General features: G+C 38.7%; 1 protein-coding gene across 9 annotated transcripts in view; it reads right to left on the reverse strand.

Annotated features, from left to right (window-relative positions):
* The window catches only part of Pvr (PDGF- and VEGF-receptor related), a 193,419-nt gene that overhangs the window by 77,495 nt on the left and 96,235 nt on the right, over nucleotides 1-19,689 (reverse strand). For all 9 annotated transcript variants that reach the window (XM_065217830.1, XM_065217826.1, XM_065217831.1 and 6 more), the window contains exon 2: nucleotides 12,497-13,206. In XM_065217830.1, the coding sequence (XP_065073902.1) occupies nucleotides 12,497-12,623 (127 nt within the window). In that variant the 5' untranslated portion in view covers nucleotides 12,624-13,206. The remainder of the gene's footprint in view (nucleotides 1-12,496; nucleotides 13,207-19,689) is intronic.

The raw sequence follows: 19,689 nt of genomic DNA on the forward strand, positions 1-19,689 counted from the left end.
AGAGCGGGTTTCCCACTGCTCTTTCAATGCTTATTCTTGTGCAAAATTTGAACGAATTTGGTTATACTCTCGAATTTAAAATTATTTATGGGAAACGGAACGATCGTATTCATTTGCTTACCAAAAATCCAAATATGGCTCAAATTTCACCAAAACTCGGACTTAGATTGAGAATACTATACCAAATAACTTTGTCGAAGCTGAAACCCACTCCAATGTACATACTTGGAAAAATGGCCATGAAAACAGCAAAACGTAACAAAACATTGAGGTACTATATTAGTAAATTCATAAGGAATTCCCATGGATCTCCCTATGAATTGTGTGTGTAACAGTAGGGTACAAGCTTCTGAATGAAATTTCGTTGAGTTTAGCTGCTAATACCTGCTAACCTTCAAGATACACCCCTTTAAAGTTAGTGTTGAAAAAATATAAATACGGATATGTATCCTTTACACGAAGAGATAGCGATTTGCTTCAATGAGCAAAAATGTGCATTTTTAAAGAACTTAAAACTTTGTAGAACATTGAAAAAAATAATAAAAATCAAACTAAAAAGTTATGGTAAAAAAAACTGGTTTTTCAAGGGGGTACTAGCGTTTGTACTTCATTTTCAACCTATTACTTCGTACACTTGAGAGATAGAAAATTGACGTCTTCGACAAAGTTTCTTAAACTGACTTAATCTACAATATTTTCATTTTATTTATTTTATTCCCCTTAATCATAAATGTTCACTACTCAATTTAAGTACTCAAAAAATGAAACATTCTAAAAGACATCAAAATGCTACACTCATTATTTTCGTCGCAAATAACCTTATCCCACTAGTTTTGATTTCATCCCACTGTTTTGAGGAAAATTGCGAAACACTCGAAAATACTTGATTTTGTATGAAAAATATACGTTACAAATGCTTTTTCTTGATGTTCACTGTGAGGGTCTTCAACAGCTTCTTATTTTAATATTTTTAAATTTTACTTAACATATAAAACAAATTTAGCGATGTTGGAGTAAAATTTGAACTCCTTGTTTTATGTGTATTAAAAAAATGCATCTCCGAAAAGACTCCTCCGAAATCGCTTATTTTTTAGGCAGTTAACTTGGAAAAGCGATTGATTATAAGCTAATGAAACATAAGGAGGCCGGCTAATCATAGATCATACGGTTGAGATCCTTGCCAGTTATTCGTTAAAATTTAAGCTTGGCTAGCTGGACGGCAGCCACTTTTGCTTATTGAATAGAAGATTGTCTGTGTTGATCGGAAGTCTATATCAAATCCTTCTCAAGGGCAGTTGTTGTCGTCGTGTATGAGGTAGCCACCGGGACCGAATTCTAGTAACGACAAGTATAACGGGAACTTGATCGTAATTGTTTTGTGATATAAGGAGCTCGGTGGCCTAGTGATGACCGATTTTGCTCATTGAACAAAAATTATAGGTTCAATTGCAAGCTCCTTCACATTATAGAGTTTTAGTGTAAATCAGATTTATTCGTAGTATGAGATAAAGCGTTCGGTTGGAGGAACTAGTACATGAAAGAATCAATATTCGAGTTTTAGGAACGATGTATTGATCGGAAATCTATGAAAAATCCTTCTCAAGAGCAGTTGCTATCGTAGTAACAGCAAGTTGAACAGAAACTTGGTCGTAATTGTTCGGTGGCCTTGTGGCGACCGATTTTGTTTACTGAGCAGAAAATCGTGGGTTCAATCCCAAGCTCCTTCACATCATTGAGTTATAATTTGGACCAGTTTTTATTCATAATATGATATAAAGCGAAATTAAATTCGGTGGAAGGGACGGGTACGTAATAGAAGTGATATTTGAGTTTTAGGAAATCCACCTCAAATCCTTCTCAAAAGCAGTTGTCGTTGTCGTCGGTGAGGTCGCCGCCAGGATCAAAACCTAGTAAAAACAAGTTGAACGGAAACTTGATCGTAATTGTTTTGTGATATAAGGAGCTCAGTGGCCTAGTGGTGATAGATTTTGCTTACTGAGCAGAAGATCCCACGCTCTTTCGCGCTATTTAATCGTTAGGACATTAATTGAAAGAGGAAGTGTCTTTCATAGATACAATACTAGAAACGGGGCTGAAATAAGAACACCACATTTCTTGACTTGTGCTTCACAAAATTCATTATATTATAAAGGAATAAATGTTTTCAATTCGATGGCTAGACATATCAAACGTACAGCAACTCTTACAGAATTTAAAAGACACTGTATTTCACACGTGAAAACTGTCTTTTGAACAGTTATCCAGTGATTTTTTTTTATGAATTGACAAATTATGTATCTTGACGAACTTATCTCTAACGGATTATTTTATATGGATAGCTGTCATAACGACTTTTTTTAATAATTATTGCAGCACTGCACAAACTACTTCTGTTCGCCTAGATGGTTATGATAGATTTTTAATATTTGATTTAATAGTAGATTAATTAAAAAAAAAGTAGTCTACAAAGGTTTGAGCCTCGCGCGCGTATTACGGATATAGAGGACTGAATTTAACATTTGATAAAAAAAAAAAATGCAATTTTGAAGCTTATATGGAAGATACCTTGAGTTAGTAGTAAGTTTTCTGGCAAATGTTGGGGGTTCGTGAGCATTCCTGACATTGCTGAAAATTATGATAGCATCAGATTGCGGAGTTGCTAGTGTAAAAGGATACTTTGTTGATTGTTCATTAACTCTTGATTGTAACTGTAACCACTTCAATTTTGTTTGCTAACCTGGTTAAAATGTCATATTTCATTAACTTTAAGATGCCGGCGCCGGTGGTGTAGTGGTAAGCGTGACTGCTTTCTCACACCCCAATGGGTCTGGGTTCAATCCCAGCCGAGGTCGGTGGGATTTTTCTAAGGCATAAAAATCTCTGGTCACGTCTTCCTTCGGAAGGGAAGTAAAGTCGTTGGTCCCGGCCCATGTGTGTTGTGAATGGGTGCGATATCCTACGCAGGTGTGGAAGCTGTCTTCCTGCACATTCGATTGCCGTCAACGGATTACAATCGATGTCCGTCGGTGATTGGCACTAGATTGCGGAACAGAGACCGACGTTAAATAAAGGAATGAAGATTATCTTACAGATAAATCGTCCAGCTCGAACCTTTATAGGGGTAAGAGGTGGGACCATCATCATCATCATCATACCTAATGCATTGCTTGTCCCAAAAGTATAACCCCTCCTTCTTTAGAGTGTGACATAATATGTGCATCACCCCTTATTATTATTTTTTTATTCACAAGGTTTTCAGTCAGGGGCTGGTTCACCTTGGCATAAAGATATGGGGAATTTCAGGGCGTTCAGTTTGAATTAGTTTCAGAAAATTATCAGGAAATTTTTGGAAGTTTCCAGAGTTTTAGAGAATTTCAGCCATTTTAAGAAAATCATTGAGGTCTTCACGGATGCTTAATTTTTCAGTTTCGGGAACTTCAAGAGAACATCAAAGTAGTTCCGTTATTATTAGAGTAATTACATGAGAAGATCCATGATCGTTAGGAAAATTGAGGAAACTTTCATGTCCAAAAAAGCTCAGGGAAGTTTAAAAATTTGATGAAAATTTTTGCGAGCATCAAGTTTTTTTTCTCAAACTACAAAAGAACTTCAAAGCAGTTTCAATAACTTCAGGAAATTAGGGCAACTTTTAGGTAGTTCTGTAGACCTCAGAATAGTCCATTCCATATTCAACGGAGATTTCTCATTAAATTACACTTAGAGTTCTTCTTAACATTCGATTTCTATTCGAAAGCTTCTCAGGATTCTCTAAAAAATATCACCAGAATATGCTTTGTACACTTCTCGCAATAACATTGAAATATTCATCAACATTTTGTTGAAACTATCCTCCGAATTCAATTTTCTGTAAATTTTCCTCAGTAAGAAAGGCTTTTGAAAGATTCTTAGAATTTTCATGAATTCATTTTAGATTTCCACTTGGATCTCACTCCTTCCCTTAGAATTCTACTCACATTCAAAGTTTCCTAAGAATTCATTTGCATTTCTGCTCTCAAATTTCTTAGATATCTCCGCATATTTTGTTTGGCAAGCTGCCCTTGAATTCTTATCCGAATGCCTTTGATGATCTCTTGGAGCTATTCTCAGATTTAATTGTAATCCTCCTTTTAGCATCCTTCTCACCCCCAAGTATTCTCCAAAATCGTCAAGGACTTATGCTGCGGATTTGTTTTCTCTCGCAAACTTTTTTGAAAGTGCCTTTGGAATTTCCTCTGAAGTTCACATGAGTTCTGCTCCTTAGAAATTCCTATGAGTTTTCAATTTACTTTGAATTAAATTCAGGGTTTTCTTGAAATTCAACTCAAAACTATCTCAGGCTTCTCATGAAATCTAAAACTCCTCAGAACTACATTGAAAGCGGATTTTTGTTCCAAGAACTCCCTTCGAATGAGGTTCTGAGAAATTATAATAAAATTCCATGAACCTTTAGGACTGTGCAAGGAATTTAATTCCAGATTCTTGAAAATTTCTTGGAGTATTATAACTTCTAAGTCCATAATTTCTAAAACTTATTCAAATTTAAAATTCATGGGAAATATGCATATTCCAGAACCAAAAATAGAAAAGCATTTCAAGCCTCTGAATTTTTTAAATTTATTTTATACTGAACATTAATTTACTCTCTGGATAGTTCAATGTGTGAATGAAAATAACGAGGAAAATTAAAAGTTTGTATTTTTTTTATTTTCTTTAAAATATCCTTAGTTAAAAAATTATTAAATTTCCTGAAAAATTCTTCTTTTAGATCATTTTTTGTCACTTTTTTTACAACTATAAATCACAAGTTGGTCACTTATTTCTTCAACCTGGTCACTAAATCACTATTTTTGACAGCATTGACCGCTTCCAGCCATGAAAGTAGATCCACAGATGACACAGATCAAATGACGTTTTAAGTAACAACATTTGAAATCATATTGAATGCAACTCATTCAGTAAAGCTTCCAGAATTTCAAAAAGGCCCGCAGTTCTGGGAATTTTCATAGTTTGTGGAACTGCTGGAGTTTAGAGTTTCAAACATGCTTTTCGGCCAGCGGCTCATTCTGGAGCATGAGCTTGATTGACCGCCCGCGGTTGTTACTATGCTTATTTATGAAGCTTCTTTTAGTAGCTTGTACTGAACGCTTGCCCGTCGCTCAGCTCCTCTAACATTTCATCGAAAAAAAAAATGTTACATTTGCATAGCTGCCATTTCAATGGAACGGAAATTGCCAAGATGTCCAACAAGATCTGCATGTTTTGGCAGCAACAGAACGCACAGTGGGGAAAAACGGGCTCATAATCGTACGTAATTAGATGGCGCTAGTTTGAAGGCCTACAAGATGCCTATTAGACTGATGCAAAATTTGAAATTTTCGCTCCACAGTGCTCAAACGGTTTCACATCAGATCCTGATTAGCCTCCCAAAATTTAAACTCATTTGGTAAGAAACTGACTTGGCACAAACTATTCGAAGTTTATATGGAAATTACTATGGAAAAACCAAGCTTTTTGCTCATTGTCTTCTACCCATTTTCCATATTGCTTTTTCGAAAATTTCTATAACTATTCTTACGGGAAATTTTCTAAGCTACAACATTGCGCAATATCGTTTTTCAACCAAATGTCAAATTAAATTGTTATTAATTGTTTAAGAGATTGATAATCTTATAGCATGATCAAGCAGCTGCTCTGTAGGCAACACTGTATTTTGTAGTGTGACATAGTAGCCATGATATTTGTGCTCTATTCTTCTCACCAGAAACACCAATGTTGCCTGATGAACAGTTGTATGAGCATAATCATAAGACATCAGTGCCTTGAATCATTAATAACTTTTGTTCCTTACATTTGATTGAAAAGTGGTTTTCAACAATGTTGTAGCTTCTACAATCACTGTTATCATTTTCAAAAGCATAGTGATGTAGTGAATTGTTAGATAGATATGAACAAAAACATAAGTTTTCCCATAGTAATTCCCATATACTCTTGAAATGATTTGTGCCAAGTCAGTTTCTTACTAAAGTAGTTCAAATTTTGGAAGGCTAAGCAGGACCCAATTTGGAATCGTTTGAGCACTGTGGAGCGAAAATTTCAAATTTTGCATCTGTCTAATGCCTATACCTATGTACAAAAATACAATGAATCGAATGGTGATGCTCCCATCTTGTGCAGATCTCAGGAAGTGGTTCATTTTGCCCGATTCTCTTCAAAGTTCATGATAGAACTTAAAAAAAAATCGGCAACTTATTTGGCACCCGGTAAATGAATGCAAATAGCATCCTTCTTCGTATATTTCTTTCAGCTTGATTACGTCCCTACTGGAATTTAACGCCGGCCCTCAACTTAGTATTCTTTAAGCATGTCCACAGATGTTAATTGAGAGCTTAGTAGGGTAGAGCGCTACTTCGTCGTAATCGCCTTTTTTCCGTTCTATCGGTCAGAAAAGATCAATAATATCAATGATTTCACCGTGTACAAATCAACAATAGGTTTGTTCCGATGCGTTAGTTCATTAGCTACAACATAAATCCTATTAGAGCGGATTGTATTAATAATTACGCTCATTGTTCTCAAAACAAAAGAAGCGCTCCAAGCGAATTCCCCTTTTCTACGTTTATCCGTAGGACGAAAAAGATCTAATGGCGTTTCAATGCGTTAGGACGAAATTGAAACTCGTAGAACGAATTTAGAATCAAGAAGCAGTATTAGATTTTGAACAATATCTCAACAATTTGTGAATCTTTATCAAATCTAATGGTACGTATGGAAAGGTGAAAAAATTTAAAAGTAATCTTTGACAGAAATATTCCATTTTCTGTTTAAGCTTGTCCAGAAAATAGAGGTAAAGCGCGGGTTGTGCTTAGTAGGACGAAAATTAGATCAAAACCCCTATTATTGTGTGGCAAGTACAAGAAAATGTTAAAATAATCCATGCATCTAAAAATAGCATTGCGATTCTTGTTTGAAGATGAAGATGAAGTAAGATTTCGTTAAAGAGTTTTCCCTGCCTAGTATAAGAAAAAAGTACCGTAAAACGGGGTATCTTTGATGATAATGCGGGTAACTTTGATAGTAGAATATAATGATTAAATCTACGCTTTGCACTATTTCCGAATTGGAAATATTGGTTCCATTTTGTAGCTATTAGGGTATTACCTTTGGTATCGTATTGAGTTTTTTGCAGTATATTTTACATATTTTTCAAATACTTGCAAAACAAATTTTTCTTGCATTTCACATGATTGAAAAGGCACTCAAACAATCACTTTTTAAATGTATAGGAATAGTCATGACAAATTCAATCTTATTTTTTTATTGCCTATGCTGTTTCTGATTATACCGTATGCGTGATAATGTTTGCACCATCGTACAAATAAGGTTCCCGTTTCACCTGTGCATACAATACCTTGGTTTTCTTTGCATACACGTAAGCTATAGCTCATACCGTAGTAGGCTGTGTATAAAAGAAAACGATTTACTTAGTTTGACAGTTGCACCATGACGAAGTGGCAGCGTATTCGTGATTTGTCCCACGCGTAAATGTCGCAAAAGGACATTTCAATCGCCGTGGGAGTGTCCCGGTGGACCGTCAAAAGGGTTTTAGACCGAGAAAAGAAAGGACAACTATCCGCAAAGGTGGCCACAGGTCGTCCGAGGTCAGCTCGGGTTCCGAGGGTTATCGCTGCCATCAAAAGGAAGATTTTGGTGAATCCAGTGCGTTCAATAAGGAAAATGGCAAAGGAATACGGGATCAGTGACTTTACGGCACGGAAGATCGTTAAGTCAAGGGCACGGAAAAAAACTCACATGATTACCAACCGCATCCGGGAGCTACAGGTCGAACGATGCAAGAAAATCTTGAACTTCCTTAAGCGAAAAAATCCGGTAATCCTGTTTACCGACGAGAGCATGTTTTCCGTCGATGCCGTATCAAATTCCAGAACCGACCGGTATATTAGTTCTCTTCCGGTAAAAGACGTGGCCGACGAGCACAAGAAGGTGTATCTGACCAAGCATCCTGCTAGCGTTATGGTGTTTGGATTGGTGGCTTCCGATGGCAAAAAAAATGGAGCCGGTGTTCGTTGCAGAAGGCGACAAGGTCAACACGGAAGTCTACATCGGGATTTTAAGTAAGTATGTTCTTCCGTGGATCAAAGAACAGTACGATCCAAAGCCAAATGTTGTATTTCAACAAGATGGGGCTCCGTGCCACACCTCGAACCGCACTTAGAAGTGGTTGCAGGAACATCTTCCGTTCTGGGCGAAGGATATATGGCCGCCATCCAGCCCCGATCTTAATCCGCTGGATTACTCAATATGGCGCATCATGAAGGCCAAGGCCTGTTCTAAACGCCACCCGAGTACAGCAAGCCTCAGACAAACATTGACCCGTATCTGGAGAGAAATGGATCCAGATTACATTGTTAGAATCTGCCGTGCATTCCGGAAGCGTGTGGAGACCGTAATTATAGCAAGTGGAAACTCGATCGATGATTAACATAGTTTACCCGACTAGAAGAGCATATCAGAAAAATAACAAAATTTTAACAATATTTGATACGAATAACTTATTATGATATAATTTAGATCAGAGCCATCATCACTCAAAAACATGTTAAAACATCCTGATGAATGTGGGCGTCTTAGTGGAATACCTGTATAATGAGAGAGAGAAGGATTAGTATTTTCCATTTAATTCCACTACTTTATTTGCTTATCCTTGACAGATACGCGTATTTCGTCTACAATGTGCAGACTTCTTCAGTGTCTTGTACTAATACTCGACTCGAGTCGAGTATTAGTACAAGACACTGAAGAAGTCTGCACATTGTAGACGAAATACGCGTATCTGTCAAGGATAAGCAAATAAAGTAGTGGAATTAAATGGAAAATACTAATCCTTCTCTCTCTCATTATGTTAAAACATTCTAATACAAATATATATATAATATAATAATACAATAAATATTTATTATCTCTATTATTTTTTGAACAGATTTATATCAAAATTTGATCTATTTTCGTTCAACAAATAACTAATACTGCTTATTTGGAATAGGAACTTTAATCAATTTGAGTTTTTGATTTACAAAGAGAAATATATTTGGTTGCCCGTCTCTCACCTTCCCTATTTGGTATTTCGACACTTGCACATAATCAAAGTGTATCATTGATACAAGCTAATTTTAGATTTTCTGTCATCTCATAGATGAACATGTTTTCGAAAACTTTTGTTGTAAATAACAAATTTCCTAGAACATAAGCATTTTTTCTAGAATCGATTAGCAACCGATGAATACTTAAGAAAACACCATTTAAAGAAATGAATGAATCATCGTAGTTAAAGCTCTTACATAAATCTTTGGTGCATACTTTAATCCCTTTGTAATAATACTTTCCGATTTCGTAAAAGTTTGTATCTCTTAGTTCTAACTCGACTTCCACATTTTCTGGCAATATATATTGATTATTGTTACTAAACTCTACGTTATGATGCTGGGGACTCCAAACTCTTGATATCCAATCATTGATTGGTGAATTTTTCATTTCAGTGAAATGGCACATCCTGTTCAATAAGAATTTATGTGATACCTGAAGGACAGGATGATTTTTCGAGGTTTGAAATTCTATAAGCATGCTTTTTCCATTTTCATACGGATACAATGACGAATTCCAAAGCGCCCCAAGGTTTCGAACACTTTTTGTAAGATTGGAGGTTAAATGCACATTATACACCATATTTTTCGTTCCGTAATGTTTTTCAAAATCCCTTACAAACAGATCTAAGTATTTTTCACATGTGGAAAGTGTGATTCTGGATACTTTGAATTCAAGAAGCTGGAATACACTTGTACTCAAAAGCATTAAATGACTCATATACTTGGGTGGGAGCAAGTCATTGAAACAAGGGTAAATACAGTGGAAAAGTATCGTTTCCCATTCGCTAGCCTTGAATTTGGCATGTTCGGTTATACTCCTTATCCGCCTTGGGAAGCTGCTTGGTATTCGAATAGCCTGTAGTCTTTGTTCTATCAACGCTTTATAATTTCCGATATGGTATTGTTGCGATTTGTTCTCAGCGTCCCCTTCTAGAAGTAGTTCCCATATTAGCTTCATGAGACCCAAGTTTACCAAATGCATGTAATCTGGTGGCAACCCTTTGATAATGTCAAAATCTGGAATGCCAGTGAGAACGCTCAAGCCCTTGATTCCAAGAACAGTTTCCTTCGTTTCTGAATTATGAACTTGCATCATGAGTTTTCTTGTGGTCTGATTATCTCTAAGTTTGGATTGTTAATAGGGATAGCGGATTTGCTTGTTCATCACTTTTCCTGGGTGAAGGCACATAGTACACCCGAATTTGCCGTTAAATTGCTTTGAACAGAGAACTTCGCGTGTACCAACTGAATCCAAACAATCCTGGAGAACTCAGCGTGTTAGAAGTCTGTTATTCGTTGTATCACATTATGTTATAAACCAGTAACATTATTTAAAAAATGTAATTTGGTTTGATATTTTTTTATAGGATTGTTACATAATATGTTATTTTTTTGTTAAGACTCGAGTAAATTTTGTTATAAATTTAGATTTTTAACAACATCCTGCATCTAGTTTATAACAATCGTTGTTAAAGAAAAACAGTTTAACAACGTAACACACGGTGATGTAATCTTGTTATTTCCATCTAGTCGGGTAAGACTCTGAGAAACATACCCTCTTTGAATATATAAAAAAAACTCGAAAACGAAATCTTTGAGAGTTTTTTTTTAATTTTGACATTGCTCAATGGTGCAAACATTATCACGCATACGGTATACTCATTCAAAGTTTCTTATTTCTTGGTCAAAATTGTTTGCGATTCTCGCATGGTTTTCAACATTCATCTAGTATTATCAAAGTAACCCCAAAACAAAAAATTGATGTTTGGTCACAAGACGATAAAAATAGTGCAAATGCAATAATTACTGGCAAACATGATACTAGGATCCCCAGTACTTGCTTTAAAAAATAAAAATTTGAAAAACATTGATTGTTGTAAAAAATATTTAGAATATACTTAAAAAGCTATCAAAGTTACCCCGTTTTACGGTACTAATAGTTTGTCATTGTAGCTCAATTTCCAACTATCCCAACATGATTTATTATTTAGATTAATTTGCACGGAATTGAAAAATCTACCAGTGACCCATATATTGAGAAAAGCTGCCTTACGGTATTTTTCGGATATTAAACACTTTCTCAAGCTTAGATACGCATGCTTGGCACACACAGTTTTGGTCACGAACTGCTCATTTGCTAATAACTTTGAACGCAGTTGACGAAACATAGTTCTTTTTGAAGTAGTAGATAGAATAGAGTTTAAGCTTGTTATAGATACGTAAAAAAAAGTAGATTTTAATTCTAGTAATAAACTGAATTGGTGTTTGCATTGTAAAAATGAAGTGAGAAATGATCGCAGCACATCTCGACTTTAAGAGTAAAAATTCATTTGTGTTGATTCAAATGTTAAGATTCACCTACTCTTTGCATATTTATAGTAAGCTGTGATTCTAATCTATTAATTACTTTAAAGAAAAACAAATTTCAACAACTGAGTGAAAAGTTATTAACAAATGAGCAATTGGTGTGTACAACTGTGCATTCCAAGCATGTGGATACGGACCATGTTTGGTTTTGCAGATATTTTTATTTTTCCTCTTTTATGATATATTTTTCCGAAAAAATATTGATTTTCCTAGCTGAAAAACTACACTGTCGTTATTGTGAACAAGTAGATGACAAAGGTTTCCTAATCTGTCCACTAGGATCGCTGCAATAGCTGAACTATTTCATTAATTACTTAATTGTCCTAGCTTGAACTTTAAGTTTTCTAACTGTTTCTATGATTACTGAAATTTTAACTTTCGAAGACTAGTTTAATGATTTAAAATAAATTTCGCGTGTGAGCATTTCCATTTGCAATCTGCCAGAAAAAGTCAAAGTATTGCACGAATATCTCCTATTTGAATCAAACTTTCAACATGTCTTCGGTATGGGAGATAATGTTTTTTTTTCCATTCCGACTGTAGACTATTTTTTCAAGAGGCGTATGTTTTCACATCTAGATTTTTCAAAAAAATTGTAACTCGAAAACCGTTGATTGTATCGAAATTGTTTTTGAGAAGAAGTTGTAGAGAATCAATTGAGCTTTATTAAAAAAAAATGTTTTTTTCTAAACACAGTTGATTGGACATTATGAATAAATTCACCCACGTTCTCGTTTACGTTCGAACCGTATTTTCCAATAAAATCATTTAAAATATAGGCAATTGAACGACAACGGGTTTTCGGGAAATTCCTAAACAATTTATTTCTATGTCAATGCTTGGATAGATATACCAAATAAATAACATCTATTCACAATAATAATTATAAAAAAACAGCTGTCTGTCACTATTCAACAATTTCAATGTTTATGTAACCGGCATAATTCATGAATAATCCATATACTTACGTCTCGCATGTCCAAGCCCCCACCAGCCGGCAGTTTGTACGATGATTATCAAATATATCACAGATGGTTGCCACATCTTCCAGCTAGTATGACACTGATTATGCATTTTATTTCTTGCTTGACACATTGTTGCTCACTCACTATAACTATAACACACTGCAATTCCCCCTTGTTCCCCTTTCTTCTGACCACGTCAAAAACTTTTTCTATTTTCAAATTGAACGACTTTAACGTATGGAAATTGCACACTAGGCTATGGCTTGGCTTCACGAAACTCTTTGTCGACATTCAACACCCACTCATGGTCACGTTAATGCCTCGTCGGTAACAAATAAAGCAAGCTTCTTCCTTTCTCCGACCATGTCAGAAAACTTCATCCGAACTTTTTGCGCGAAATTGACTTGCACGGGGCACAACTTTTTCCCGGCATTTTTTTCCTCCTCTTCGGTCGAAGTGTTATGGGCTATTGGATAATCCCACACTTCTTCGCTCCGTCCTTCAACGCTTACCGCTGCCGGACAGTTTCTGATGGGTTTTGGGATATTTGCATTTGCCTCCGGACACTGTCGCCGATTTTTGGAGACTAGGCTTGAGGAAGTGTTCTGTCGTTAAAAAAAAAGGTCCGCAAACTCAGCCGATGACAGGCAGATGATTGACGCCTAACTGCTTTCGTACTGCTCACGAACGACGAAGTTTATGCATATGTGTATCTGAAAAAGGTAGCAGAAGAATTGAAAGGAAATTAGTTTTTCCATCGACATGCGGTGGCTGTTGGACGGTTAGTAACGGTGCGTTGAGATCGAACTACCAACAAGAGTTCATAGAAGTCTGAGTGGAATCAGTAATAAAACGAACGAAATTAGACATTAATTTTAATGGTTCTAATTTAACACGCCAGGGGAGGCTTCTGGTGGAATGGGCTAAGTGGCCGTATTTGGGGTGGGGTGCTGCAGTCAGTGCTACGTGTTGATGTGTTATTGCTATTATATAGCTACTCCTTTTATGAGTCGTAAGCAATTGATTGCAATTGCTGTTGCGTATTTATTCAGTTGCACTGTGAGTGCGAGGCATGATGACGGTGACGCCGAGGGGGAGAAATTCAATATTTATGATTTGATCGACATAAAGTCTGTTCTTTAGAAATATGGGTTGTTAAATGTCAAATATGATGCTTTGTAGAGCAACAGGAAAATATGGATTACTAACCACGAAAACGGGTTTTTATTGCCATCGACCGAGTTTGTCTTTCTCACCCATATGGAAGGAATGGTGTGAGATCACCCCCTCCAAACAGCGGAAATACTCGCAAATTAAACATTGACATTTTGCTGTGGCCATTTGTTTACTTTGGAGGTGAATTGTTTCGTGCGGACGTGACACATTTTAAATACATGGTACATTCATGGGGCTTCCCGATAGTCTAGGGAGGAAAAGTTTGCGGGAGACAACAGGTTCGATTTCCGATCCGGTATAGTATTGAAAAATTGTTTGCTATCCCAGGCCTCGACTGTTCGACTGTCATTTCAACAGTAATTGGGGCTCTCTCATAAACCACGTGGATAGGTTTCGAGAGATTTTTGAGAACCAGCTCCCCTCCTCCTGAGTGGGCAATCCATACCAAATTTTAAAAGCAATGGACCGTGGACATTTGCAAATTTCCTCGCTGAACTGTCCACTTTGTCTATGGACAGTCCTAATCGTGGATTTGAAATGTTATTCCTATCAATTTTCACCAAAGATTTTGCAATGTTGAAAACTCATTCATTTCGGTTGGTATGCGTCTGGTCAGTTCATAGCCGGCTGTAGCCTCATACGACAACTCTGCAGCCGTAGCTTATCTGTCAACAGAAACGGACGTTGCAAAAATTCACCAACAATCAAGAAACGACGATTCACGCTTTATCTCCCTCTTGTTCCAAAAAATGCACAGTTGCACTTTTGTCGAAAATGGCAGAATCACGAACTTAATTGAATTATTTATAAACTATTAACTTAACCAAAAAAATGTCTTCAGAGAAATTGTTCACTGAAGTATTGTTCACAATTAATCATGTTACCATTCAAAGTGTTTTTATGTTACCTCATACGCGAAGTTTGCGATTTTCAGAGTTGGTTGGAAATGCTATCTAACATGAAGCTTTAGTGTGATAATTTATTAGCTAGAGAATGGTCTTAGAAGAGGGTAGGTGGATATTTTTTTTTCCTTGATTTTGTTTTCCGTCGATCTTGTTTTCCGTGCTGAGCACCAATGCTACCGACGCCAGGGAGGCAGCTCCCACACCTGGACCCTACCTATCGACCCATCAACTCATGAACCGGGGACCAACGGCTTTACTTCCCTGGGATTGAACCCAGGCCTGCTGGGGTGAGAGGTAATCACGCTTACCACTACACCACCGGCACCGCTAGGTAGGTGGATAGTTCCGTTAGAATACGGCAGTATGAAAATTGAATAGAAGTTGAAAATGAGCGAAGGGCCATTAATGCGACAATACAAAGTCAAACGCACACCTTTTACCTAACCCGTTCGATGTACGCGGAGATTTGAAGTATGTCAGACAGACAGGCAAAAAGTGTGCGCCCACCTTTGCTCATTACTGTCTGCGGCTGTGGAATAGTTCTAGCGACGTTTCATCACTGGAAATGCTCTCGGCAACGTGTAAACAAGGATGCTGTTTTCAGCAATGTTGTTCGGGGGAGAAAGGCCTTTTGAATTGCGGAAATATTAGTTTGGAATTGTCTCAATAAGATGCACTAGTGTTCTTGAAAATTTCGTGTGCTTTCTGTATTTTGTTCAGGAGGGTAAGACTTTATGAATTATTGAGAATTCTGAACATAACTTCTCTCATTAGATGGCTCTGGTGTTCTGGTAACCTTCGTGTAGTGTGTAAGATCGACATATTGGATATTGTTTATTCACAAGGTTGTTGTTCAACCTGGTTATATTCAAAGTTGCTGTTTTCGGCAATGTTGTTCAGAGGGCAAAGACCTTTTGAATTATGGACACTAGGTGTTACGAGTGTTCTGGTTAATTTCGTGTATATGTAGGATCGACATCTCGAGATCCTTTCTAGGGGCTTCTTCTGCTATTTATCAATTTTATCTAGATGAACGCGTCATTAGGACGGTACTAATGACTATTTTTGTTTGCTGTTGAAAATTAAGTCGTTTGCTGAATTTATGTATGGGCCCAAATTAGGGTCATTTAGGTCGACATTACCCTATCCATCCATTTTCCCTATATACGATGTTGCTGTATGCTGATTTTTTTTTCAAAAGGGTAAGACTTTTTTTTAATGGTGTAAAATTTAGATTGAAATCCACTTGTATGATATACATCTCAAGACGCTTGCTATATACAAGGCTGCTGTTTTCTACAATGATGGTCAGGGGACAAAGCGGTTTGGACTGTGTAGTTTGGGATTCTTTCACTAGCTGGCTCTAGTGTTTATATGAACTACATGTACATGCATGTTTGACATCTACAGATCCTACATATGTACAAGGTTGCTGTTTTCTGCAATTTTGCTGAAGAGAAGCAGAGTTTCTAACTAAAAACATAGCATGTATTTTGAACCACCGTTAGACTGAAAAGCCGTTATCTAAAACTCAGCTCAAGTTCCAGTGATTTTCATAATTTGATCAAATAAGAATACGTGTAAATTGGTTACATTTTTTTATTAAAAAAATCAAAATATTCAGCTAAGCTTCCAGTTGACCAAATCCGAATTGCCGAGCATTTTTTCTAACTCCTGTCATCAGCTTCTGTACAGCCACCTTGTCCAATTTTTTCGCCGCAGTACGCCAGTTTTCCTTAAACTGCTTCTCGCTTCTAACAGACCAAAAGGTCTTCTTCAGGTTCCGCTTGACGATGGCCCGATATTTTTCGATTGGGTGGAGCTTTGGTATGTGGGAAGGGTTCATGTCCTTGGACACCAACTGCACGTTGTTGTTGGCATACCACTCCATGGCCTTTTTTTTCCGTAATGACAGGATGCCAAATCAAGCCAAAACAGCACGGAAAATCGTGTTGCTTCAGGCAAGGCAGCAGGTACAGATAGCCTGCCAATCAAGATAATTCTTAGCGAACTTCGACAGTTTCATGTGCATGAAAATGTCTGCCACCTTTCCCCTTCCGGTTGCCGTTTAAAACTCCTGCCCAGGAAGCTGCGAGTACATCGGATTTTCGCGATGCGCGTGCATAATTTTGATGTGTTGCTCCTGTTGCTTGGACGTCATTTTGATAACTAAAGAGCAAATGTCAAAATAAAAATGGAGGCATCATTCTGCACGCGCACACCTACAATACGAGGGGTGTTCAAGTTTTCTAAATGCTCTATTTAAAGAAATGCGTCAAGTTTAAGTCGAACAAATTTTGATCGTAACACCCTTTAGTAGTTCATTTTCCTTTTTTAAATTCAATCCTTCAAAAACACATATAAGATTGAAATCATAATCAGTTGCTCTACCGGAATGGAATGGATTACAAAATGGTGAGTGACAATCTGGAAGGAGCGATATACCTAGCTCCGGTCCTCACAAGTTCCTACCTCACGCCTCCATGAGTCATATGATCACAAAAGACTACCAGCTGAAAGATGGACACAGCGGGTTGGCATAGCCTGGGCAATGTTGTCAATCCTTAGGCCAACTACATACTGTCTCTGAAACCTTTACAATTGTTACAGAATCCAACAGAGAAAGACATCGAACTGATTTAACGGCAACGACTTTTAGCGCAAAACAACGGACACTAATTGGATCATGGAATGTATTGACGTCAGCCCAGCAGGGTAAACTGGCACAACTCGCCAACGAAGCGCGACGCATGAAGCTAGAAATCCTAGGACTGAATGAAGTTCGTTGGCCAAACTTTGGAGAACACAAACTGCCGTCGGGACAGGTACTACTATACTCTGGTATTCGAGGTGAAAACGCTCCCCGCCATCGTGGAGTTGGTCTCCTACTTAGCGTCCAGGCAAGTGCTGCGCTCATCAAGTGGGAGCCTGTTAATGAGAGGATAATCGTTGCCAGATTTAGAACACGGGTTCGTAACCTTACCATAATCCAATGTTATGCGCCAACCGATGCTGCCGAGCTACAGGACAAGGAGCATTTTTACAGTCAACTGAATGCCTTCGTGGATAAGGTTCCAAAGGGTGACATCAAGATCTACATTGACGACTTCAATGAGAAGATCGGCTCCGACAACACAGACTATGAGCGTGTCATGGGACGCCATGGTCTCGGTGAAATGAGCGAGAACGGTGAGCTGTTTGCAGAATTTTGTGGCAATAACGACATGGTGATCGGGGGCTCACTCTTCCCCCATTGGCCAGTGCACAAAGTCACGTGGGTTTCCCGTGATGGACATACCGAAAATCAGATCGACCACTTCTGCATCAGCCGAAAATGGAGACGGAGCCTTCTTGATGTCCGGAATAAACGCAGCGCCGACATCGCGTCTGACCATCACCTTCTAATCGGCGAAATCCGCCTACACATGGCGCGGATCCAGCGACGGGAGTAGAGACTCGGGCGACGGTTCAACACACGCCGACTTGAAGATCCAGCGGCAAAAAGGTCTTTTGCTGAAGAACTTGAGACTCGAGCTGCAGACGTTCCAGAAGGTGGCAGCGTAGAAGAACAATGGACGGCCATCAAGAATGTCCGACAATGGTACTCGGCTCTAGAAAAGGAAGTCAAGCGCTCTTGCAGACGGGACAAGCGAGCGTAAGTGAACTCCCTAGCCGACGAAGGGGAGAAAACCGCAAATACTGGCGATATACGCCTCCTCTACGATATCTCACGACACTTGAGTGGAGCAAGGATGAACCCGAGGATGCCAGTGAAGGACACGACTGGACAATTGCTTACTGACCCCACTGACCAGCTGAAACGCTGGTTTGAGCACTTCGCACAACTTCTTCAAGTTTCGACGGCCAACCAACCATCAACATCTCGGCATGATCCGCCTAGGGTGCGGCGCATCACTCGCGTCAATTCCGAGGCCCCATCACTGCAGGAGATTGAAGCAGCTATCCGAAGCATGAAATCCAACAAGGCTCCAGGGGTCGATCGCATATCAGCAGAGATGCTCAAAGCTGACCCCATGCTATCCGCACAAATGCTGCATCAACTATTCTGTAATATCTGGGACACCGCGACTTTTCCGGCCGACTGGATGCAGGGCATCTTAGTGAAGGTCCCAAAGAAGGGGGATCTGACTGTGTGCGACAATTGGCGAGGCATCATGTTACTGTGTATTGTTCTCAAAGTTCTGTGCAAAGTTATCCTGAATCGGATACAGAAGAAGATCGACGCGACTCTCCGACGGCAGCAGGCAGGATTCCGTGCCGGAAGATCTTGTGTGAACCATATTGTCACACTCCGCATCATCCTGGAGCAGGTCAATGAATTCCAAGAGTCCAAGTTCATTGACTACGAAAAAGCTTTCAATCGTCTCAATCACGAGAATCTGTGGGGCGCCCTGAGACGCAAGGGAGTCCCAGATAAAATCGTCAACCTCATCGAAGCGCAGTATGAGGCTTTCACGTGCAGAGTTCTGCATAACGGAGCCTTGTCCGACCCTATCCCGGTAGTCGCTGGTGTGAGACAAGGATGTATACTATCACCGCTACTGTTTTTCATCGTAATCGACGAGATCATGGTAGGTGCAATTGACCGTGTACCGAACCGTGGGCTGCTTTGGCAGCCTATCAGCATGGAGCATCTCAACGACTTCGATTTGGCTTATGATGTTGCTCTACTAGCACAACGGCGCTCTGATATGCAGAGTAAGCTCAATGACCTAGCCGAACGCTCCTCTGCGGCGGGTCTCACCATCAACGTCAACAAGACCAAATCGTTGGATATCAACACGGGCAACTCTTTACGGTAGCGGGACAAGCAGTGGAGAAGGTTGAAAGTTTCCAATATCTTGGCAACCAAATAGCGTCGGACGGCGGGACCAAGAGCGACATAGGTGCACGAATCAAGAAGGCTAGGGCTGCCTTAGCGAGTTTACGAAACGTATGGAGATCCAACCAGATAAGTCAACGCACCAAAATCCGAATTTTCAACTCGAACGTGAAATCTGTGTTGTTATACGCCAGCGCGACGTGGTGTGTATCAGCGGAGAACACTCAAAAGCTGCAGGTCTTCATCAACCGATGCCTGCGGTATATAATTCG

This window comes from Ochlerotatus camptorhynchus, unplaced genomic scaffold, assembly GCF_037179485.1.
Source record: "Ochlerotatus camptorhynchus isolate MF236.1 unplaced genomic scaffold, CSIRO-AGI_Acam_v1.1 ptg000080l, whole genome shotgun sequence".
Classification (NCBI taxonomy): Eukaryota; Metazoa; Arthropoda; class Insecta; order Diptera; family Culicidae; genus Ochlerotatus; species Ochlerotatus camptorhynchus.